The 25,609-nt window shown below is 41.0% G+C and overlaps 1 protein-coding gene across 3 annotated transcripts in view; it reads right to left on the reverse strand.

Moving 5' to 3' along the window:
* The window catches only part of slc26a5 (solute carrier family 26 member 5), an 81,450-nt gene that overhangs the window by 45,828 nt on the left and 10,013 nt on the right, over positions 1-25,609 (reverse strand). For all 3 annotated transcript variants that reach the window (XM_043713848.1, XM_043713846.1, XM_043713849.1), the window contains exons 2-4: positions 20,934-21,141; positions 12,258-12,397; positions 4,999-5,109 (exon numbers count right to left, since the gene is read on the reverse strand). In XM_043713848.1, the coding sequence (XP_043569783.1) occupies positions 4,999-5,109; positions 12,258-12,397; positions 20,934-21,070 (388 nt within the window). In that variant the 5' untranslated portion in view covers positions 21,071-21,141. The remainder of the gene's footprint in view (positions 1-4,998; positions 5,110-12,257; positions 12,398-20,933; positions 21,142-25,609) is intronic.

A 25,609-nucleotide genomic window follows, 5' to 3' on the forward strand; every position in this document is an offset into this window, starting at 1 on the left:
GAACAAAGAGACCTTGGAGTGCAGGATCATAGCTCCTTGAAAGTGCAGTTGCAGGTAGATAGGATAGTGAAGGCGGCGTTTGGTATGCTTTCCTATATTGGTCAGAGTATTGAGTACAGGAGTTGGGAGGTCATGTTGCAGCTGTAGGACATTGGTTAGGCCACTGTTGGAATACTGCGTGCAATTCTGGTCTCTTTCCTATCGGAAAGATGTTGTGAAACTTGAAAGGGTTCAGAAAAGATTTACAAGGATGCTGCCAGGGTTGGAGGATTGAGCTATAGGGAGAGGCTGAACAGGCTGGGGCTGTTTTCCCTAGAGTGTTGGAGGCTAAAAGGTGACCTTAGAGGTTTACAAAATTATGAGGGGCATGGATAGGATAAATAGGCAAAGTCTTTTCCCTGGGGTCAGGAAGTCCAGAACTAGAGGGCATAGGTTTAGGGTGAGAGGGAAAAGATATAAAAGAGACCTAAGGGGCAACTTTTTCACGCAGAGGATGGTATGTGTATGGAATGAGCTGCCAGAGGTGGTGGAGGAGGCTGGTACAATTGCAACATTTAAGAGGCATTTGGATGGGTATATGAATAGGAAGGGTTTGGAGGGATATGGGCTGGGTGCTGGCAGGTGGGACTTGATTGGGTTGGACCGAAGGATCAGTTTCCATGCTGTATATCTCTGTCTCTAAAATAGCTATAACAAGCCTTCTTAAAAATACTCATGATCATTTTACCAAATTACTATCTAAACATCACTTCTCCCTTTTAAATTTGAAGCATGTTATCAACACTCATTCATGCCTTTTTCTCTGCAAACCTGGTTTCGAATCTTTCCAACTCGATTTCTTTCCGACAACAGCACCGAAAATCGTAAATGAAGTTACAATATCCTCAAAGATTGTGGGACACTCTCCACTGCTATTTTGGCTGCAACCTTTCACAGTAAAGTCTCTTCACTCGGATCCAGATCAGTGGGGCTACTATCAACTGGCTCTACTTTCCAATCAGAACCAGGAGAACCTTTTAAAAAAAGGTTTTCCTTCCTTTTACTGCCAATCCCTTTTAGCTTCCTCATCAATGTCCCATCCCATGAAAATAAAATCCAAATGTACAAGATCAGGTTCAATTAAAAACTAACAGTTCTAATCTGTCATCAGTTCCTCAATTCTAGTGTTGTCAGATTGCTTGCTTGACATCCAGCCCAGCTACTAACTTCATTTTTCATCATTAATTCAGTTCTCTTTTCTGTCCCAAATTGAACCAAACTGTTCTCAATAAGTTTGAGACACCCTCAGGTGAGATCAGTTTTCAGGTTCTACATCCTCACCATCACAAACACAACTAATTTCCATCTTGAATGCTTCCAATTCATGTCTATGAAAAACATGCATACTTTTAACACCTCCAAATTCTTCTGGTTGCACACCTATCTGAATTTCTGAGAACAGATGGAATTATCTATGACCAGACTAAATCTACCTTCGGAGGTATCAGAAACTATTTTAAAGTTCTGAGAGGATGAGTTTGGCTAAAAATTCACGAAGAAAGGAAAACAGCTTTCTCAAGTTTATAGACTTGATAACTTTTCTGCCTTCCAATTGTCCATGCTTCCAATTTATAATTGCCATTCTTGGGTTTAAGTTACTTACACCCCTCCTCTCATCTGCAAGCCATTGGCAGGTTTCTTGTGCACCTTCCCACTCCCTTTGATACGATAGCTGAAGCCCAAACCTTCACACCCTAGGAGCTAGGATCTCACCTCCACACCCTCAACACAAATTCTGACCAACATTTTGTTCGATGTGCAACTCATTGGAAGTTTGCCTTTAGAAATTCAACACCCGTTCTTGTTTAAATGCACATCTATGAAGCACGTTGGTGTGTTTTTCTACATTACCACAGGGACACAGCAGATGCGGCCATTCGGCCCATTTTGTCCATGATGACCCAGAGACAGCCAGACCCTTTCCAATCCCATCTACTTGCACATGACCCATAGCCCTGCAGCTTACAGCATATAAAAGGTACAGATTCCAGGCCTTTATTTTTGACAAAACGTATAGGGTCTCTGGCTCTGTCAATTCAGACAGCAAATTCCACACATCTACCACCCTCTAAGTTTTTCATCACACCCCCTCTAATCCTTCTGCCTTAGTTGGAAGCTATATCCCAATTTTTGAGTTCTGTCAAGGGAAACAAGTTCCACCTGTCCACTCTCTCCCTACCTCTCACAATCATGTCACCCCCTTAGCCGCTGTTCCAAGAAAAAAAAACTCTAGCCTCTCCAATCTCTCCTTGTAGCTACAAAATTCTCCAACCCTAGCAACGTTCTAGTAAATCTCAAAATTGATTGCAACAATTTTCCCACCACTGAAGTTAGACAAACTGATCTACAATTGTTTGACATTTCCTTTGTACTACTTTTTTTAAACATTACAACACTTGCATTCCTCCAACACCTCATTGCTATATGGTGAAGATTGGAAAATAATCCTTAGTATCTGCTATTTCCTCCCGACCACCTTCAACATCCTGGAGAAGAATCCATTCAGCTCTGACAAAGTATCCACTTTCAAGGAGTCCAACTCCTGTAACACTTCCTCTCATTATGATTATTTTGTCCAATATTTCATACCCTTCCTCTTGGTTTACTATATCAATACCATCTCTTGCCTCTTAATATAGAGGCAAAAAAACATTTAAAATTCTTCCCATATCCTCTCCACCTTCTCACAAATTCTCTTCATCTCTGACAGATGGCGCTCTCAATAATCCTTTTGCTTTTCTGGTAAAATATTTTTGGGTTTTCCTTGATCTTACTGGCAAGTAAGTTTTCATGGTCTCAATTTCAATCTTAGAATCACTAGAGTGTGGAAACAGGTCCTATGGCCCAACAAGTTCACACCGACCCTCCGAAGATTAATGCACCCAAACCCATTCCCCTACCCTATTATCCTATATTTACCCCTGACTAGTGCATCTGACCCACAAAACCCTGAACACTTTGGGCAATTTATTATGGCCAATTCACCTAACCTGCACATCTTTGGATTGTGGGAGGAATTCAGAGCACCCAAAGGAAACCCATGCAGACATGGGAGAATGTGCAAACTCTAGTCGCCCAAGGCTGGAATGGAACCTGAGCCCTTGGTGCTGTGAGGCAACTGTGCAAATCACTGAGCCACCATGCTGCCCTTGATTTCCCCTTTTTTCACTTGATCCCTGTACTATCTACACTCTTCTTGGCTATTTTCAGTGTATTTTTATGATTACTATAAGTTCTCCTCTTCGTTTAATCACCCCATGTATTTTTCTAGACAACGAAAGGGGTCTAGGTTTAGCAGTATCACTCTTATTTTTGGTGCTTTGTGCCATGAGGATCTCACTTTTTAGTGCCTCCCACGAGTTATCACTGATGTATCCTTTAGCAACCCTGCCTGGTCAATCTCAGCCAAATCATTTCAGTTTTTTTTTAAACATTTGCCTTACCCCAGTTGGAAACTTTTATTCCCAATTTAATTCCTGTCTTTTTCCATAATAGTACTAAATCTAATCAAATTGTGGTCATTATCCTGACAGTCACCCAAATTCATTCCACCTCCATGCCTATCTTCATTTCTCAAGAGTAAATCCAGATTTCTTTTCTCATATCAGGCTTGTCACATATTATTCTTCTGAAAAAAAAATAAATCCTCCTGGACACAGCGCATGAATTTTTCACCCAGTTGATACTGGGGTAGTTAAAGTTTCCTATTATTATTGTCCTCATTCCTCCAGGCAGAAATTTGTCTCCTTCTAACTATTTGGGAGTCTGTAGTTAACTCCTAGCAGTGTGATTTTCTTTTAATTCCTTTTAACGATGTCACCTTGTGAGGCAATGTCTAGAAAACTACACCAGATCGCAAACAAATCCATAACCTCATCCACAATCTGAGCTACAAATCTTTTCAAAAGCTTTAACTTATATAGCGTTTTATAACAAAGCAGAGAATCTGGATGAAGGAAGCGACGGCATGGTTGCTAACCTTACAGACGGCACGAAGATAGGTGGAGAGATAGGTAGTATCGAAGGAGGCGGCTACTGAATGATTTGGACATGCTAAGTGACTCAGCATAGAAAAGTGACAGATGGAACAGGGTGCGATAAAGTGAGGTTATACATTTTGGGAGGAAGAATAGGGGTAGATTTTCTAAAATCGGGAAAGGCCTCAGAAATCTGAAGTGCAAAAAGGGACTTGGAGGTCTAATTCAGGTTTCTCTCAAGGCTAGTATGGAGGTTCAGTTGGCAGTTAGGAAGACAAATTGGCATTTATTTCAAGAGGGCTAGAAAACAAAAGCCAGATGATGATGTGTATTGCTGAGGTTTTAAAAGGCTCTGGTCAGACATTTGGAATATTGAACGCAGTTTAGGGCTCCTTAACTAAGCAAAAACGTGTTGGTGTTGGAGGGTGTCCAGAGGAGGTTTATAAAAAGTGATCCTGAGAATGAAAAGGTGTGTCTTACAAGGAGCAGTTGAGGACTCAGTCTGTATTTGATGGGAGTCTGGAAGGGTCAGAGGGGATTTGATTGAAACTTATAGGATACCAAGGGGTCTGGATAGAGCGAACAAAGATAAAATGCTTCCACTAATCGGAGACTAGGACCTGGAGATCAGAGCCTCAGGGTGAAGAGATGACTCTTTAGAACCAAGATAAGGAGAAATTACTTCAGCCAGAGGGTGGTACCGCTATGAATCTCATTGCTACATGGGCTGTGGAGACCAAGTCAATGACTACATTTGGGAAAGAGATAGATAGGCTATTAATTAATAAAGGAATCATGGGTTGTGGGGTGAAAGCAGGAGAACGGGGTTGAGAAACATCAACTACGATCGAATGATGGAACTGACTTTAGTTAAATGGCCTAATTCTGTTCCGACATATCTTATACTCTTAATGTTACAGATGCCATTTAGTCATCAAATTGACCAAGATGACCAACATATCAAAACTCACATACAACATACCTATTGATACATGTCTTGAAGTCCCAAAGATGGCGTAAAGCAAAACAGGAAAAACTGAAGAATAGAGCCCAAACACAGGTGGCACAGCTGCCAAAATGGCATAAGCTAAACCTAGGAGAGGGAGGGAAAAGAAAATCCAACTGGTGCTGTTATTTACCAAAAGAACAAACAAGACTATCACATAATGGAGGAACCAAAGAATGTAAAACTATTGTTTTTGTCATTTCTGACTAACTATTACTGGACTTGAAACATTAATTGTATTTTTCTCTACAGATTGTGCGGAACTGTTGCCTTTTTCAACCTTTTCTCTTTGTTTCAGATTTCCAGCATATTCAGTTAGTTTTTGTTTTGTTAACAAACCATTGTTTGCAATTCTTTGGTCTGTCACTTTATAGGTAAAAAAGGAGATATAATACCATTAACTTAGAAGTGTCAAAATAAAGTACTTCTACTATTAGAATTTAATTTCATAATTGAATATTCTACACAGTCACAGATCTTGCCCGAGATATTGTATTATTGTATATGGTGGGTAGTTGTCTCCACATGCAATGGCAGTGTTCATGTCGATAGTCTGACATGTCTTGCAATGGTTACCATGACAGGGTTCTACAGTGTTATGGTTGTTGTCCTGAAGGCTGGGTAGTTTGCGAACGCTGGTCTGTTTAAAGGCAAGAAGTGGAGGCATAGGGAAAGTCTTGGCAAGGGGCTCATCCTCATCAATAATTTTCTTCACAGTCAGCAACACATGGCATAGTTTCTCAACTCCTGGGAAGTACTGGACAGTGTAGGGTATACTATCAGTTGCATCCTGTGTCCATCTTCAGATGTCATTATGGTTTCTCGCTGTGGCACAATGGAACTGGCAATTGCGTTGAGCATCAGACTCTGTTCTTTTGAGGGCGCTCTTCAGCACCTTCAGGTGTCTGTCACGTTCCTCCTCCTCTGAACAGATCCTGTGTATGCATAGGGCTTATCTGTAGGCGATGGCTGTTTTTAATGTTTAGGGTGGAATGAGGTACTGAGGTGCCCGTCCATGATGGAGGTGTATGTTGAAGAATGATGCAGATACGAGAGAGTAGTCCAAGTCTAGTGGGATGAAACTTGTTGATACCGCTGCAGTTGTTTCAGTGACGACTCAACATGGGTCAGGAGGAAGAAAATGTCATCAGTATATCTGGTGTATAGTGCTGAATGGAGGTCCTGTACAGCAAAGAAGTCTTGTTCAAACTTGTACATGGAAATGTTGGCATGTTGAGGTGCAAATTTGGTCCCCATGGCTGTCAGTGTGTCTGGATGAAGAACTGGTGTCAAAGGTGAAGATGTTGTGGTCAAGAATGCAGTGGATGAGTTGGAGGATGGTGCTTGGAGGTTGGTAGTGGTTGGTATTGAGTACTGAAGCTGCTGCAGCAATGCTGTCATCTTGGGGTATGCTGGTGTAGAGTGCCAAAATGTCCATTGTGAAGACGACTCTTCTATACTTAAGTTAATCCAAACTAGCACAAACTCAAATTAATTATGACATTAAATTACAATCCACCAAAATTAAATTACATTGTACTATATTACTCTGCCAACATTGCCCACCTCATACACTGCAGGCAAGGATGCCCCAAGACATTGTATGTTGGTGAGACCAAGCAGACACTATGACAACAGCTGAAAGGACACTCTGCAAAATCATCAAACAGGGATGTTTGTTGAGGAACACTTTAGTCAGGGATACTCAGCCTTGGATCTTCATGTGACCATCCACCAAAGCGGACTTCAGAAAATGCAACAAAGCAGAGTGGCCAAGCAGAGGCTGTTAGCAAAGTTCAGTACCCACGAGGAAGGCCTCAACCAGGACCTTGGGTTCATGTCATATTAAAGGTAATCCCATTACATGACACACCTCTCAGTCTTCTACTCCATCTCACACACTTTGCAGAATTGTAATTGCAGATGCATTCTATTTTATTCAAAAAGAACAGTCCAGCAATGTAACATTTTATAAATTCATATTTTGCAAATAGAACCAGTCTGGCTCAAGATTAGGATACAGACAGACTTGAAACTCACACCTTTAATGCATTGTCACTTTTTTATAAAACCTTGAGAACGTGACTTGAAAGTAGTTCTGTGATTCAGGAAGTTAATAAAACAAACCTGCAACCCATTCTAAAAGATGAAAGACTTAACAGCAATCTAGGTTTGTTCAATATCGTTTAAGTTGCACGACACTGACCTTTTGCTTACCATTTTAAGATCCTGCTCCACCAGGTACCTGAAGGAACAGTGCTCCAAAAGCTACTACTTCCAAATAAACTTGTTGGACTATAACCTGGCATTGAGATGTTTGAACTTCATCCATCCCATACCAACACTTCCACCTCTTAATCATGCATGCAGACTGGACAGGCACTCAATCTTATCAGGGGTAGCAGCTAGCACTCAGCACATGTTTTGACCCATCTCCTGTCTCTCAGGCAGATGGCCCTCAGCACTTTGTGTACGCTAGATTAAAAAAAAAAGTTACACCATGGCAATGGAATTTTAATATATGTAAGAACTGTGTATAAAGAGGCTACTGTAAGAAGTGCATTTCAGGATTCTGTTGCTGATTCCAACTTGTGCCACTGCAGTTGCTGAATAAGGAGGCTATTTTCAGCACTCACCCTCAGGATTCCCTCCAACAACTTGCCCACCACCGACATCAGGCTCACTGGTCTATAGTCCCCCGGCTTGTCCTCACTCTTAAACAGTGGCACCACGTTTGCCAACCTCCAGTCTTCCAGCACCTCACCTGTGGCTATCGATGATATAAATATCTCAGCAAGAGGCCCAGCAATCACTTCTCTAGCTTCCCAGAGTTCTAAGGTACACCTGATCAAGTCCTGGGGATTTATCCACCTTTACGCGTTTCAAGTCATCCAGCACTTCCTCCTCTGTAATCTGACATTTTACAAGGTGTCACCATCTGTTTCCCTACATTCTATATCTCCCATATCCTTTTCCACAGTAAATATTGATGCAAAATACTCATTTAGCATCTCCCCCATTTTCCGCAGCTCCACACAAAGGCCACCTTGCTGATCTTTGAGGGGCCCTATTCTCTCCCTAGTTACCCTTTTATCCCTAATGTATTGTAAAAACCCTTTGGTTTCTCCTTAATTCTATTTGCCAAAGCTATCTCATGTCTCCTTTTTGCCCTGATTTCCTCAAGTATACTCCTACTGCCTTTATACTCTAAGGATTCACTTGACCTATCCTCAATATACCTTACATATGCTTCCTTCTTTTTCTTTACCAAACCCTCAATTTCTTTAGTCATCCAGCATTCTCTATACCTAGCAGCCTCTCTTTTCACCCTAACAGGAATAAACTTTCTCTGGATTCTTGTTATCTCATGCCTGAAGGCTTCCCATTTTCCAACCATCCCTTTACCTACGAACATCTGCCAATCAGCTTTTGAAAGTTCTTGCCTAATACCATCAAAATTGCTCCTTCTACAATTTAGAACTTCAACTTTTAGATCTGGTCTACCCTTTTCCATCACTATTTTAAATCTAATGGAATTATGGTCACTGGCCCCAAAGTGCTCCCCCACTGACACCTCAGTCACTTGCCCTGCCTTATTTCCCAAGAACAGATCAAGTTTTGCACCTTCTCTAGTAGGTACATACACATACTGAATCAGAAAATTTTCTTGTACACACAAGTTCCTCTCCATTTAAACCCTTAACACTATGGCAGTCCCAGTCAATGCTTGGAAAGTTAAAATCCCCTACCATAACCACCCTATTATACTTACAGATGGCTGAGATCTCCTTACAAGTTTGTTTCTCAATTTCCCTTTGACTACTAGGGGGTCTATAATACAATCCCAATAAGGTGATCATCCTTTTCTTATTTCTGTTCCACCCAAATAACTTCCCTGGATGTATTTCCAGGAATATCCTCCCTCAGTACAGCTGTAATGCTATCCCTTATCAAGAACACCACTCCCCCTCCTCTCTTGCCTCCCTTTCTATCCTTCCTGTAGCAAGTGTATCCTGGAACATTAAGCTGCCAGTCCTGCCCACCCCAGTCATGTTTTTGTAATTGCTGTGATATCCCAGTCCCATGTTCCTAACCATGCCCAGAGTTCATCTGCCTGCCATGTTAGGCCCCTTGCATTGAAATAAACACAGTTTAATTTATTACTCCTACCTTATCCCTACCTGCTCAGAGTGTTGGACTCTTCTGTTCTGAAGTGTACCAGTCTCAGATTGATCTCTTTCCTCTATCTCCCAGGGTAGTCCCCCTCACCCCTCCACCTTACTAGTTTAAATCCGCCTGAGCAGCTCTTGCAAATCTCCCTGCCATATTAGCCCCCTTCCAATTTAGGTGCAATCCGTCCTTCTTGTACAGGTCACTTCTACCCCAAAAGAAATTCCAATGATCCAAAAATTTGAATCTTCCTCCATACACCAGTTCCTCAGCCATGCATTCACCTGCTCTATCCTCCTATTCCTGCCCTCATTAGCTCATAGTACCGGGAGTATTCCAGCATTACTACTATCAGGGACCTCCTTTTTAAATCCCTGCCTAATTGTGTAATCACCCTTCAGAATCTCAACCTTTTCCCTTCCTATATCGTTGGCTCCAATGTGGACAATGACCTTGTGCTGGCCCCTCTCCCCCTTGAGAACATTCTGCACCCTCAGACATCCTTGATCCTGGCACCAGAGAAGCAACACACCATTCTGATTTTTCGCTGCTAGCCAATATTAATTGAGTGATTAACAACAAGATATATTGCAGAATGTGATGGGTGTAAGAAACTTTAAAGTCTTTGAAGTACTCAACTGGCAGTCTATGGAGAATTATGTAACATTTTAGATTGATTAACATCAGAATTAGGAATATTTAGAAATGTAAAACAACCTCCAGCTCCTTGTTCAAAAATTAAGGTTAAAGAAAAGGCTGTTATAGGTTGGAAGGTGAGAGGTACCTGAAGATTTAGTCGTAGAGAGCCAAAGGTAACAATGGAACGAGTGCATCAGAAAATTCATAGTATGTATATATCCTGTATAAGGTGTTAGATTTTGGACATTAGTAGACAGAAGGAGTAATATTATGTTGTCATATTATCCATAAAGAAATAGGAACTGAAAGTGTTAGGGTGTCACATTTTACTTCTGCATTAGTCACGTCATGACATAACAAATCGAGCCCAATGAGTTGTAAGAAATATACGGTGAAGCTCCACCATGGAGGTTAGAGTGTGGTTATTTCTAATATATGGAAAGATGAGGATAGTGAACTTTAAGATGTGATAAAAGCTGATTTTAAGAATGGTGCTTTGAAGAAAGCCCTCAATACCCGAAACAAGACGAGCTGGACGTTTACCTAGTTGCAACACAAACAATGGAGGTTTAACATACTTTGAACATTATTTTTATTCTAAATGTAAAATCCAGTCATGTCACCTACTCTGCAGTCCACTTGACTGCAAGCTTGGGTGATTTGATTGGTTGGGTATAAAAGGCTTAGATTGCTTTTCTGAGAAGGTGGTGCAAGTTATTTATACCTGAAGACAATGGCAGCAGGCTCTTGGTTTACAGGGACTCGCCCCAAATTTCCGTAAATATTGTGCTGTGAAATGTCACCTTTCTTATAAGTTGAAAGGGATTTGAGATCAAAGTTAGCTAAATAACCTTGCATTCAGGTCGAATATGGAAGTGTGATTTGGAGATGTCAGTATTGGACTGGGGTGGACAAAGTTAAAAGTCACAACACCAGGTTATAGTCCAATAAGTTTATTTGGAAGCAATAGCTTTCGAAGCACTACTTCTTCATCAGGTGGTTGTGGAGCAGAATTAAGAAACAATTTATTGCAACAGGATTGTAGTGTCATGGAATGTAATATTAAGCAAATTTAACTTAATTCTTTCATCTTTTAGAATAATCATGTTAGTTCAGTTCCTTCACATGTAAATTGCAGAACTTTTAAAAAATCATATTCAAGACAATTTTAACAATAGGTGCCATCTCAGCTCAGATAATGTATTGAAGGTGTGAGGTTAAAGTCTGTCTGTATCTATCCCAATGTTAGGCCATACTGATTCTAGAGCGGGATTTACGAAATCTCTGTCGAGAGTATATTGCTAGGAAAGCACAGCAGGTCAGGCAACAGAGGAGCAGGAGAATCAATGTTTTGGGCATAGACTCTTCATCAGGAATGAGGCTTGTGGGCCGGGGGCTGACAGACAAATGGGAGGGAGTGGGATTGGGGGGAGAAGGTAACTGAGAAAGCAGAGAGACAATGAGGAAGCTATTGAAATCCACATTTATCTCGTGTGATTACAGGGTCCCAAGGTGGAATGAGGCGTTCTTCCTCCAGGAATTGGGTGGCAATGGTTTGGTAGTGAAGGCAGTCCAGGACCTGTGTGCTTGACGGAGTGGAAAGGGGAGTTGAAGTGTTCAGCCATGGGGCAGTGGGGTTGGTGGAGGATGATGCGATAATATTTATTTATTACAATAAAAGTGAATTATTCTTTCAGTCATGAACTGAAAAATCTAAACTTCTTACTTACATCTGTGAGACCAAATAATAAAAAACAGTAACAAACTCCTTTATCAGTGACTACATACAAAACAGTCCACTGAATACCAAGTATCCTGAGGTGGTGACATATATAAATACAAGTCAATCCTTGACAGGGTGAGAATCAAAAGGAGGTGGGTGGTTAAGAAGGAGGGTTGCCAAGTGAGACAGAAGTTGGGGGGGGGGAAGAAGAGAGAAGAGGGCAGCGAAAGAGGGAGGAGGGGGAAACTCTGTAGCCAAAAACTTATGACATGACTTTATCTTATGGTCTTGATCTTCTAAAATTTCAAATTTCACACATTCTGACAACTATTTCCAAACTTACCTTTGCCTTTCAGTCTCACTGTCATTGATCACAGTCTGCATTTTGGCTCTTAGCCTTCTGGCCTTGGTTTCTTAATACTTATATTTTTGAAAAGATCAGTAATTATGTTCCGTTCAACAATCAGACAGTAATTACAAAGAATATACAGACTGGGTACTTTTCTCCCCCATTTAAATAATAAATATGTTGGACAATAAATTTTGGCAGCATATGGGTAGAACAGAGAAAAGTACACCTCATGCCATACAATCCAACTAAACATATTTAGACCATTGCTCAGTATTTTAGGTTTAAACAAAATAAAATGTCATGGTTCTCAAACACATTTGTACTTCAAAAACAAATTACTTTCATATTTACTTTGAGGTAGCTGCAGCATGGCTGTGCTCAAACCAGAAATTATGTCTCCAAGAATATACTCTTTCACTGGATATTTGGGTAGCCATTCCAGAATGGGAACAAATCTGAAGAGTATTGACTTGGCCCTCTTGGATGAGCAACTATAGAAAACAAAATAAATGTTGCAGTTATGTTAACAGAACTGAAATAGCAAGTTGACAAGGCAGGAGGCACAGTATTCCTTTCACAGTGCCCTAAGCAGCCTTGGAACAACTTGAAATTTACTCTCCAATCACCTTTCACTGAAATGAAGTAGTTTGTACAGTGTTGTCATGTTTGAGTAATTGCAACTGGATTTTCACTTAAATTTCAAGATGACTTTTGCAGGTAAATGTGAATTTGTACTTTAGAGTGTAGTAAGGATATGGACTGCTTTGCCTGCAACGGTAGTAGATTCGCCAAGTTTAAGTGCATTTAAGTCGTCATTGGACAGGCATATGGACTTACATGGAATAGTGTAGGTGGGATAGGTTTCAGATTAGTATGACAGGGCAACATCGAGGGCCTGTACTGCACTGTAATGTTCTATGTTCTATAACAGAGGTCCACAATTGCTAAAGCTGAAAGTGCAGAGGATGGGATGTCAGACACAATTATACACCAATATACAGTGCATTTGATTAATGGCTCAGGAAAGGTAAATGATAAGCTTGACATAATAAATACTAGAAGTAAAGCAGGAGATAAATACTGTCTATAGTCTGGCATATGGGCAAAGACATTCAAATGATAATAGATGACATGTAACAATAGCAAGTTTGAAATTTAGATTCAGATGCTTCATACTCCAGGGTCTTACACAAGATATCAGAATTAAGGATTAAGTTTTGGAATTCAATTAGAAGCTAAATCAGAAGGCTTTGAGATTTCCAGTGTTCTAGGTGGAGAAAACTAGTTAAAAAAGAGTGACAGGCTGTACACTCGCACCAGTCCCTTTAAGATGTGCAAGTGCAATTGCTCTGAAAAGGGACCATACTGCATAAAATACACAGATCAAGGATGGGGAACTTTGACAGAGGTACAGTTACATTGCAGCACATTAAAGGGAAGAAGGCACAATGAATTTCATCCACTGATACTTGCTCATTTACATAGCACGTTTTATAATTTTACATCAAGCTCAAAGAAATTGTTAGGGAGTCTGCATACAGTTTATACAGGAAGAACATCACAATGTAACATAAGAATCACTAACCAAATTTCTAAAAGCTCAGTTCTTAAATTAAAAAACAGTTTGCAATGTTCCTGCTTTGTAAGGAACTAAGTAACACCTAGCAATGTCATTTAGCAGTTAGTGTCTAAACCAAAAGGGATTTAGGGGTGCTCATCCATGAATCATAATATACAAGCACCCAAGTTCAACGAGTAAAAGGGAAGAAAAATGGAATATTAGCCATTATTTCAAAAGGAAATGGAGTATAAAAATAGTGAGATTTTGCTAAAACTTTATATTATGCACTAAAAATCAGACCAAACCTGGAATATTGTGAATAGTTTTTGTCCCACTTTCCAAAGTAAAAATGATAACTGGCATTGGATTCGTTAGTTTGATTTAGGGTATGGAGGGATTTTTCTTGAGAGGTTCTATAGGTTAGGCTTTACTCATTAAATTTAGGAGAATGAGAGAATAATCTACTGAAACAAGGTTTTTAAGGGCTTGACAGGGTAGATGCAAACAGTTGTCTTCCTCCTTGTGCCAAAGGAGAGCCAAAGACCAGAATGCATGTCAGAGAAAGGATCACTCATTTAAGATAAATGAGGGAGAATTTCTTCTCTCAACGTTATAAATTTGTGGAACTGTTTGCCAGAGTTGTTGAAGCTGGGTCATTAAGTATATTCAAGGCTGAGATTGACAATTTTAAATCAATAATAGTTTAAAAGGTTATGGGGAAAAGGCAGAAAAGTAGAGTTGAGGATTATCAGCGCAACCAATATCTAATTAAATGATGGGAAAGATTATAGCCTACTTCTGCTCCTACATATTGCAGTCTTGAGCTCAGGGCAGTAGAATCAAGGAGCTTCCAAAAGACAACTGGATAGATTTTTGAAGACTAATGTACAAGATGATGGCAGAGGAAAAATGCAAAGCATGGGACAAAAGGGCATCTCTTGCATTATGAGATTTTATCATTCATATTCCAAATGGTAGGTATGTTAACAGAGAGCAAGGCATCAACTAATCTATTAATCCAATGAGTTCCAGCTCATTCATTACTTTTGAAGATAAAGAACTATCAAACTGACAAATCAAATACAATGCCCCTGTTGGCCTGTTGTTTGTATTCATGAAGTGGTGAGCATCACTGGCTTACCAGCATCGGTTGTGCATTCCTGATTAGCCACAAGGTGGTGGGAAGCTGCCTTCTTGAAATACTGCAGTTGATTTGGTGCAGACACATCCAGTGTGATTAAGGAGAGTATTCCAGGTTTTAAGGCCTATACTGAAGGAGTACCATATACAGGGTCTCCCCACCTGTACCCACAGGGGATATGTTCCAGGATCTACCATAGAAGGCCAAAACCACGGCTGGTGCAAACACATTCATTTAAAATGGGAAACGCATCTTCCTGGTAGCCCCCTGGTTTTGGAATGTTCCCTATACTATGTTTGGGCCATGGTAAACACTGGTTAATTGAAACAGTGGAAATCAGACTTGTGGATATTGGGGGGGGGGGGCCGCCTTGTATTTCCAAGTCAGAATGGTCACAGTGGAGTGGGAACTTGCCAGCGCTACCATTTTTATGTAGCTGCTGTCCTCAGTCTTTTAGATAGCTGCAAATTGTAAAGTATAAATTTGTAAAGTGCAATCTATAGAGTCATAGAGATGTACAGCATGGAAACAGGCCCTTCAGTTGAACCCGTCCATGCTGACCAGATATCCCAACCCAATCTAGTCCCACCTGCCAGAAAACATCCCATATTCCTCCAAACCCTTCCTATTCATATACCCATCCAAATGCCTTTTAAATTGTTGTAATTGTACCAGCCTCCACCACATCCTCTGGCAGCTCATTCCATACACGTACCACCCTCTGCATGAAAAAGTTGTCCCTTAGGTCTCTTTAAACCTTTCCCCTCTCATCCTAAACCTATGCCCCCTAGTTCTGGACTCCCTGACCCCAGGGAAAAGACATTGTCTATTTACCCTATCCATGCCCCTCAATTTTGTAAACCTAGAGGTCACCCCTCAGCCTCCAACACTCCAGGGAAAACAGCCCCAGCCTGTTCAGCCTCTCCCTATAGCTCAAATCCTCCAACCCTAGCAACATCCTTGTAAATCTTTTCTGAACCCTTTCAAGTTTCACAATATCTTTACAATAGGAAGGAGACCAGAATTTCACGCAATATTCCAACAGTAGCCTAACCAATGTCCTGTACAGCCGCAACTTGACCGCCCAACTCCTGTACTCAATACTCTGACCAATAAAGGAAAGCATACCAAACGCCTTCCTCACTATCCTTTCTACCTGCGACTCCACTTTTAAGGAACTATGAACCTGCACTCCAAGGTCTCTTTGTTCAGCAACACTCCCTAGGACCTTACCATTAAGTGTAGAAGTCCTGCTAAGATTTGCTTTCCCAAAATGCAGCACCTTGCATTTATCTGAATTGAACTCCATCTGCCACTTCTCAGCCCATTAGCACATCTGGTCCAGATCCTGTTGTAATCAAGAGGTAGCCCCCTTCGCTGTCCACTACACCACCAATTTTGGTGTCATCTGCAAACTTACTAACTGTACCTCTTATGCTCACATCCAAATCATTTATGTAAATGACAAAAATTAGAGGACCCAGCACAGATCCTTGTGGCACTCCACTGGTCACAGGCCTCCAGTCTGAAAAACTACCCTCCACCCTCTGTCATCTTCTACTTTTGAGCCAGTTCTATACAAATGGCTAGCTCTCCCTGTATTCCATGAGATCTAACCTTGCTAATCAGTCTCCAGTGCATCTTGTAAATGGTTCATACTGCTGCTATTGTATATCAGTGATGGAGTGAGTGAATGTTTGCGAATTCTGGTGTCAAGTTGACTTCTTTGCCTTGGATGGCACACTTGTTGGTTGTGTACACATCCAGATAAGGGGAGCTTTATCATATTCCTGACTTGTGCCTTGTAGATCATAGACAGGATTTACTGAGTTGAGCTAAATCAGAGGGTTAAGCCTCTATTATGCTCTCGAAGAAAGAGCATCTACACAGCTGGTCCAGTTCAGTTTCTGGTCAATAGTAACCACCTGAATGTTGATAATGAGAAATATGGTGATGGCAATGCCACTGAATGTCAAGGAGCTAATATTAGTCTCTTTTGGAAGTGGTCATTGCCTTGCATGAATTATTTACCATTTTTTAGCGCACTCATTCCTGAAAAGCTCATGCTCAAAATATTGATTTTCCTGCTCCTGGGGTGCTGCCTGACCAGTTGTGCTTTTCCAGCCCCACACTGACTTTTTCGCACAAGTCCAGAAATGGTTCTGAGGAAGGGTCATCAGACCAAAACGTCAACTCTGATCACTTATTCACAGATGTTACCAGACCTACTGAACTTTTCCAGCAATTTCTGTTTTGGGTCTGGACTTAGTCATGGCCTTGCAGCATTTGGATACGAACTGCATCAGTGTCTGAGGAGTCACAAATGGTATGAATATGGAGAGATTCAACATTCCCACTTTTGACATTATGATGGAGGGAAGGTCATTGATGTAATACCTGTAAATGGTTAGGCCTAGGATACTATCCTAAGGAACCCCTATAGAGATGCCCTAGAATGGAGTTAGCTGACCTCCAATCACCTCCCTTGTGCTAAATGTGACAAAGAGCTTCCCTAGATTCCTAGTCACTCCAGTTTTGTTAGGGATCCTTGATGCCATTGTAGCTCAAATACAGCCATTATGTCAAGTGTCATCACTCATCTCACCATGCTCTTTACTTCAAGCACAAACCAAGGCAATATTGAGGTAAGGAGTCAAGTATGGAAAGCAAAAGATCGAGCAGGTTATTGTTCAGTAAGTCCACTCGATAGCACTTTGGTAACACCTTCCATTACGTTAATGATGTAGCGCGGACGGTAGGATGGTAAACAACAGCGTGGACCGTATTACTGCTCAGCTATCACACACACACACCAAAAGGCAGTTGGCCAGTGTTGTAGATGTACTGCAGTAGCTCAGCCAAGGGCACAGCAATTTCTTCAGCACAAGCCTTCAGTACCATGGCTGGACTGCTATCAAAGTCAGTGGCCATTGCAGCATCTAGTGCTGTCAGCCATTTTTTAAAAATTCATTTGTGGGACTTGGGTGTTGTTGGCTGGCCAGCATTGATAGCCCATCGCTATTTGCCCTTGAAGTGGTGGGGAGCTGCCTTTTTGAATCACTGCAGTCCAGTTGCTGTAGGTTGACCCACAATGCCAGTAAGAGGGAATTCCAGGATTTCGACCCAACGACTGAAGGAACGGAACAGCAGTTTATTTCCAAGTTAGGGTGTTGAATGGCTTGGAGGGAAACTTGCAGGTGGTGGCATTCCCAAGTATCTGCTGCCCTTGATGGAAATGCTGAGTTTGGAAGGTACTGTCTAAGGATCTTTGGTGATTTTCTGCAGGGCATCTTGTAGATAGTATACACTGCTGCTCTTGAGTGCTGATGGAGGAGGGATTGAATGTTTGTAGATGTGGTGTCAATCAAGTAGGTTGCTTTGTCCTGGAAAGTGTCAAGCTTCTTGAGTGTTGTTGGAGCTGCACGCATCCAGACAAGTGGAGAACATTCCATTACACTCCTGACTTGCACATTGTAGATGGTGGACAGGCTAGGGGGGAGTCAGGAAGTAAGTCACTTACCTAGTCTCTGACCTGCGTTTGTAGCCAGTGTTTATGTGGCGAGTCCAGTTGAGATTCTGGTCAACAGTAACCCAAAGAGTGTTGACATTGGGGGAATTCAGTGATGGCAATATCACTGAATGTTAAGGGGTGGTGGTTAATGGTCTTTTGTTAATGGTCATTGTCTGGCATTTGTGAGGTGCAAATGTTACTTGCCACTTGTTGACCCAAGCCTGGATATTGTCTAGATCTTGCTGCATTTGAGCACAGACTGCTTCAGTTGCTGAGTCGTTGCAAATGGTGCTGAACACTATGCAATCACTGGTGAACGTCCCCATTTCTGACCTTATGATAGAGGGAAGGTCATTGATAAAGTAGCTGAAGATTGCTGGACCTAAGATACTATTCTGAGGGTCTCCTGCAGAGATGTCCTGGAGCTGAGATGACTGACCTGTCTCAGCCACAGCCATCTTCCTTTGTGCCAGGTATGACTAACCAGTGGAGTGCTTGCCCTCATACCCACTGATTCCAGTTTTGTGAGGGTTCCTTGATGCCATACTTGGTCAAATGCAACCTTGATGTCAAGGGCTGTCACACTCATCTCACCTCTGGAATTCAGCTCTTTTGTCCATGTTTGAACTAAGGCAGAAATGAGATCAGGAGCCAAGTGACCCTGGCAAAACCCAAACTGGAAGTCACTGAGCAGGTTGTTGCTGAGTAAGTGCTGCTTGGTAGCACTGTTAATGACCCCTCCACTTTATGACAGAGTAGACTGATAGTGCTGTAATTGGGCAGTTTGGATTTGTCCTGCTTTTTGTGTATAGGACATTCCTGGGCAACTTTCCACATTGTCAGGTAGATGCCAGTGTTGTAACTGTACTGGAAGAGCTTGGCTAGGGGACGACAAGTTCTAGAGCACACAATTTCAGTACTACTGCCGGAATGTTATGCGGGCCCATTTCCTTTGCAGTATCCAATGCCTCCAGCAGTTTCTTAGTATCACGAAGTGAATCAAACTGGCTGGAGACTGATATCTGTGATGCTGGGGACCACTAGAGGAGCCGGAGATTGATCATCCATTCGGCACTTCTGACTCAAGATTGTTGTGAATGCATCAGCCTAATCTTCTGCACTGATGTGCTGGGCTCCTCCATCATAGAGGATGGGGAATTTGTGGAATCTCCTCCTCCAGTGAGTTCTTTAATTGCCCACCACCATTCATGGTTGTATGTGGAAGGATTGCAGAACTTCGATCTGATTAGTTGATTGTGAGATAGTTTAGCTCTATCACTTGCTGTTTGGCACACTAGTTCTGTGTGGTAGCTTCACCAGGTTGACATGCCATTTTTTTGATATACGCCTGATGCTGCTCCTGGTATGCCCTCCTGCACTCTCATTTGAACCAGGGTTGATTGCCTGGCTTGAAGGTTTCTTGATATGGGTTTATAAAATCAGGAGGGGCATTGATAGGGTAAACAGACACTGTCTTTCCCCCAGGGTAGGGGAGCTCAAAACTAGAGGGCATAAGTTTAAGATGAGGGGGTAAAGATTTATAAATTTTTCCAGAGGGTGGCATATGTAGGAATGAGCTGCCAGAGGAAGTTGTGGTGGCTGGTATAATTTCAACATTTAAAAGGCATCTGGATGGGTCTATGAATGGGAAGGATTTAAAAGGATGTGGGTCAAATGCTGATAAATAGAATTAATTGCAATATCTGGTCAGTATGGACAAATTGGGCAAAAGGGTTTGTTAGTGCTGTATATCTAACTCTACGACATGAATTGAATCGTTAGCTTAAGGACTTGTGCCTGTGATGCTTGGTTGTCCAGAGGAGTCTGGGTTGAATCATGCACTTGTCATTTCTGGTTGGAAATGGTTTTAGAATTAGCCAAACAGGAATCAGAGTGTGAACATTTGAGATCCGCACTGAGATCTATTAAAAAGTGTCTTTTTTTCCCTTTTAAAAGGAATTTATAGAAAGCAAATTCAAAGCACGTCTTCTTTCCAAAGCAAGTTTTGCTTAACTTAGGGTGTTGTATGGACAATGGAACTGCTTACTGCATTTGGGCGTTGCCTTCAATAAAGAAAAATAGTTTTGCTGATGAGTCAAAAGGCATAACAGTAAAACAGGGGTCATTGAACATGCATAGAACAAATTTCCATATTCTTTCGCAATCAAAATATTTAAATAAGCCTAACAAGCTAATGTTTATCAAAGAATAGTAGAAAGTTTCACATGACCTAGCCCCACAACAACTTGAGAATTCATAACTAGATCACACTGTACAGGTACATTATCCTTTATCTGAAACCCTCAGGGCTAGCTGGCTTTCAAAATAAGTGACAGTTTAACGGTGAAATAAAAAAATCTTACCGAACAGCAGACACACCTGTGAGTACTACAAGCGGAGGCAGAATTGATGCCAGACTGATGTTGGTCGAATGGGTGTGGAGTTGGGTTAACTGTTTGAACGTCAAACAATCTTGCTATGGAGAAAAAAAAACTTCAAGAGAGATCTTCAGATTCTGAGATTTCAGATAAAGGACTATGTACCTGTATTACAATTTCCAACCTACGCGTCCATCCTGGAACGGGGATTTGGAAGGAGAAACCTGATGTAGCAGTTGATTTTATGTGCTGGTAGCTTGCAACAGAGCAGGTTATTAATTTGGACAACACCACAAATGGCTTCAGAAGAAAGGTGACAGATTATATTCTTTCAAAAGAGAAAGAAAAGAAAATCAATAGACAAACTGTCATTTCAAGTAGTCTTGCTCCATGGACATTGAAGCTCAACACAAAAAAAGCAATTTACAAAACATACCGAAAATACCGAAGTAGTTTTGTGCTTCTAGATAGCTTTGGTTTCACCCTCTTATGGAGATAAGAGTCTAAAGTCTCCTGATTAAAAACCGGCCGGTTGACATTGAAGCTTGGGGGACTCATTTCAACAACATCCATTCTGGAAATAAAGTTCTCAATCAAATGTTCAAGAGCCGTGGAAGCAGTTTCAAGTACCTCTTCAGTAACCACTACAAGGAAACAAACAATAGAAGCTTTACATTAGAATAAGCGTATATGTTTCTTTCAAAATGGTAATCATATTATAAGGCGGTGTTTGGTATGCTTTCCTTTATTGGTCAGAGTATTGAGTACAGGAGTTAGGAGGTCATGTTGCGGCTGTACAGGACATTGTTTAGGCCACTGTTGGAATATTGCGTGCAATTCTGATCTTCTTCCTATCGGAAAGATGTTGTGAAACTTGAAAGGGTTCAGAAAAGATTTACAAGGATGCTGCCAGGGTTGGAGTATCTGAGCTACAGGGAGAGGCTGAACAGGCTGGGGCTGTTTTCCCTGGAACGTTGGAGGCTGAGGGGTGACCTTATCGAGGTTTACAAAATTATGAGGGGCATGAATAGGATAAATAGGCCAAGTCTTTTCGCTGGGATTGCGGAGTCCAGAACTAGAAGGCATAGGTTTAGGATGAGAGGGGAAAGATCTAAAAGGGACCTAAGGGGCAACTTTTTAAACAGAGGGTGGTACATGTATGGAATGAGCTGCCAGAAGATGTGGTGGAGGCTGGTACAATTACAACATTTAAGAGGCATTTGGATGGGTATTTGAATAGGAAGGGTTTGGAGGGATATGGGCTGGGTGCTGCCAGGTGGGACTTGATTGGGGTGGGATATCTGATCGGCATGGACGGGTTGGATTGAAGGGTCTGTTCCCATACTGTACATCTCTATGACTATCATATTTAACAAAACTAATATTGAAGTATACATTTGTAACTGGCTTAGAACATATTGGTCATAAAGCAGACTCAAAATCTAGATCAGTGAAATTACTTGAGTTTGTTTGACTAAAATAAGTCAGACAACATTTATGAAGTAACAAACTTAATAGTTCAAGCCAATGATCAGACATTAGATCTGGAGAGTGTTATAGATTTAACAGCTATTATGCAAGTACAAGATAAAGCACAAGCAGCAAAAAAGAGTGTCCATTAGGGTAAACAACCAGAACAAATAATGATGAAACCTTGATTTCAACTTTCTATTATCTACAATATATTGCTTGTTTTATGTATTTCCACAAGTTCTTTTATATACAAATTCCAAGATTTAAGAGACAAAATAAAAAGACCAAGTTGATAATGAAGAGGACTAATTTAACAGCGCCAAGGTTATAATCCCACCTTCCCTCTACAAATTCTAAAAATTCTCCTCCACATCCAACAACCTCAAGTAATTCTCATCTGTAAGGTCGAGACCATATGTTTAAATGACTCTAACCCAACCAAAATTTCCTCAGTCCCTATGTTCGCAAATAGATAATAAACACCCTCTCCTCAGGCCAGCACACTCCCTTTTAAAATGAATATTTTGTCAAATAAAAAAGTGGCATCAGCACCCTTGCAAATTATCACCCCATTTCCAATCTCCCTTTCCTTTCCAGAATTCTTCAACTCCTTGCTGCTTCCCAAATCTGTGCCCAATTTTTCCAAAGTCAATGCTTGAATCCCTCCAAATCATGTTTCTGCCCCTGCCACAGCACTGAACCGATTCTCAAAAATCACAAAAATGTGATTATGTGCACAATAAACTATCAGCAGACTCTGGTAAGGCTGGCCACACCATTCTCCTCTAAAGCTGTTTGTAGTCATGCAACTGGGTGGATCTACACTCACCAGTTTCCATTCTCTCACATCCAGAAAATTAACTGTAATGGTTTCTTTCTATTCTCATACCTTTACCTCTGGGATCCAAGGATTGATCCCAAGCCTCCACCTTTTTGCTTTTAGGTGCTGCCCATCTTCATTATCTCAAAACAAAAAATTCTACAAGTATGCTGATAAACGCAAATTAAACTTAAAAAAAAACTCAATCCCTACATTGTGCGAAAACTAACATTGTCTGACATCTAATATTACAGGTGCAGTTTTCCTCCAAAAGCACATTGGCAAGACAGAAGCCAACATCCTCAGCCCAAATCTCAAACTTTCTCTCACACTAAGACTGAACCAAACCAGACCACTTGTAAGGTTGCTACTATACTTAATTGAAGTTTTAGTCCACAAAGCTGCACCAAGAGCACCTTCATCCACTTTCGTGACATCAGATTATCGACTGTTAAAACCCTGAAGAGTTACGTGATTGAAAGAGGTCAGACATATGGGATTGTGTGAAACCATGAAGTAAATTCTTAATCTTGTTTTTAAAATTAAGTTGAGATGTTGCTGAACAGGATGGCAAAGCAATTCAGTGAACAGTGCACGATAAATATGGACAATTCAGTTTTTGAAGAACTACTTCAAAACTTCTATGCACCTCCCATTAAGTCCATCATGAATTTGTTCCCAAAGTGGTATGCAGTACCATGACCTTTACCCAAGCATGAGCAAAGGTGAAAACCATTACAGCACCTTTGCTGAAAACCAATACAGCAACAATATCAATTAAAACAAAAAAGCGAACTAGGTTGAAGATGCTTCAGCATCAAATTTCACAAGTAAAAAAAAAAATCTATAATTAAATAATTAAAGTATAACATTTTGTTTAGTGTCACGTAGTCTGGAATTTGTTTAATGGAAGGAAGTTCAGAAGCAAAAAAAGAGTTCCTCTAGCCCCTAGAATAGATGACTGAAAGGAAACTTGATATTTAGATCCAAAATCATGAGCTATAAACAATATACTGCTAATATCAAATCCAATTAGTAAGAGCTAAACTGAAGCTTTATTAAAACATTCTCATTAACACAAACAAATTCTATTAACATTAAATTTAGCAAGGAAGTTACTTCAGCAAAACAAAGACAAAAAGCATTAAGATAAAACACTTCAAAATATTCCTGTCTGTTCTATTTCAAACAATGTTGATACCAAAATATACAATTGATAGGACAAATTCCCAGTCAGTGAGATGGGTTTATGTGCATCTATTTTAAGCGCAAGTATTAGTGTCAGGAGTAAGGGTGATGAACTTAAAAACCCAGTTCAGTACTTGGAGCCAAGATATTATGGCCATTACAGAGACTTGGGAGATCACAGGGGAAGGAATGTCTGTTGGATGTTCCAGGGTTTAGATGCGTCAAAAAGGAATAGGGAGGTAAAGAGGTGAGAGAGTGTCATTGCTAATCTGGGATAGCATCACAGTTAGTGGGTTTTGAGAACATTTATAGCTCAGGTTAAGGTTCTGGACGTAGGTTTGCTCGCTGAGCTGGAAGGTTAATTTTCAGAAATTTCATCACCATACTAAGTAATATCTTCTGCGAGCCTCCGAAGCACTGGTGGTGTTGCCTCCTTTCTGTTTATATGTTCGCATTCCAGGGTTGGTGATGTCATTTCCTGTTCTTTTTCTCAGGGGGTGATAAATCGGATCAAAATCAATGTGTTTGTTGCTAGAGTTCCAGTTGGAATGCTATGCTTCTAGAAATTCTCGTGCATGTCTGTTTGGCTTGTCCTAGGATGGATGTGTTGCCCCAGTCGAAGTGGTGTCCTTTCTCATCTATATGTAAGGAAATTAGTGGGAATGGGTCATGTCATTTTGTGGCTAGTTGATGTTCATGTATCCTGGTGGCTAGTTTTCTGCCCGTTTGTCCAATGTAGCATTTATTACAGCTCTTGCAAACTATTTTGTAAATGACGTTAGTTTTGCTCGCTGTCTGTATAGAGTCTTTCAAGTTCATTAGCTGCTGTTTTAGTGTGGTGGGTTTGTGGGCTATGAGTAGTCCGGCAGTCATTTCTGCGATGTCTTTGATGTAGGGGAGTGTGGCTAGGGTTTCTGGACATGTTTTATCTGGGTTTGTTGCTCAGAAATTGGTAGACTGTGTTCATTGGGTACTTGTTCTTTTTGAATACACTGTATAAGTGATTTTCCTCTGCTCTGCATAGTTCCTCTGTGTTGCAGTGTGTGGAGGCTTGTTGAAAACGACACCACCAACCAGAGGAAACTCAAACATGTAAACAGAAAGCGGGCAACACCAGCAGTGCTTCATTTGGAGGCTCACTGAGGATGTCACCATACTAGGTAACAAAACATCTGAAGATGAACCTTCCAGCTCAGTGAGCAAACCTACATCCCTAGCACCACAGTAGCAGAAAGGGAGGTCTTCGAGGAGGGTCTGTCTACTGAATGAGTATGGATAGAAGTCAGAAACAAGGAACAGTCACTATTTGGAGTTTTCTACAGACACAGCAGTAGCAGAGACAGAGGAGCTGATTGGGAGTCAGATTTTGGAAAGGTACATAAGTAATAGTGTTGTTGCCATGGGCAGATTCAACTTCCCTAATATTGATTGGAATCTCCTTAATTCAAATAGTTTACATGGGACAGATGTCAGGTGTGTCCAGGAAGGAATCCTGATTCAATATATAGAAAGGCCAACTAGAGGGAAGGCCATATTGGATTTGGTGCTTGGCAATGAACCAGATCCCTTAGGAGAGCATTTCAGGTGAGTGATCACAACTCCCTGATCTTTACTATAGAGTAGGATAGCAA

Source organism: Chiloscyllium plagiosum, chromosome 23, assembly GCF_004010195.1.
Source record: "Chiloscyllium plagiosum isolate BGI_BamShark_2017 chromosome 23, ASM401019v2, whole genome shotgun sequence".
NCBI classification, from domain to species: Eukaryota; Metazoa; Chordata; class Chondrichthyes; order Orectolobiformes; family Hemiscylliidae; genus Chiloscyllium; species Chiloscyllium plagiosum.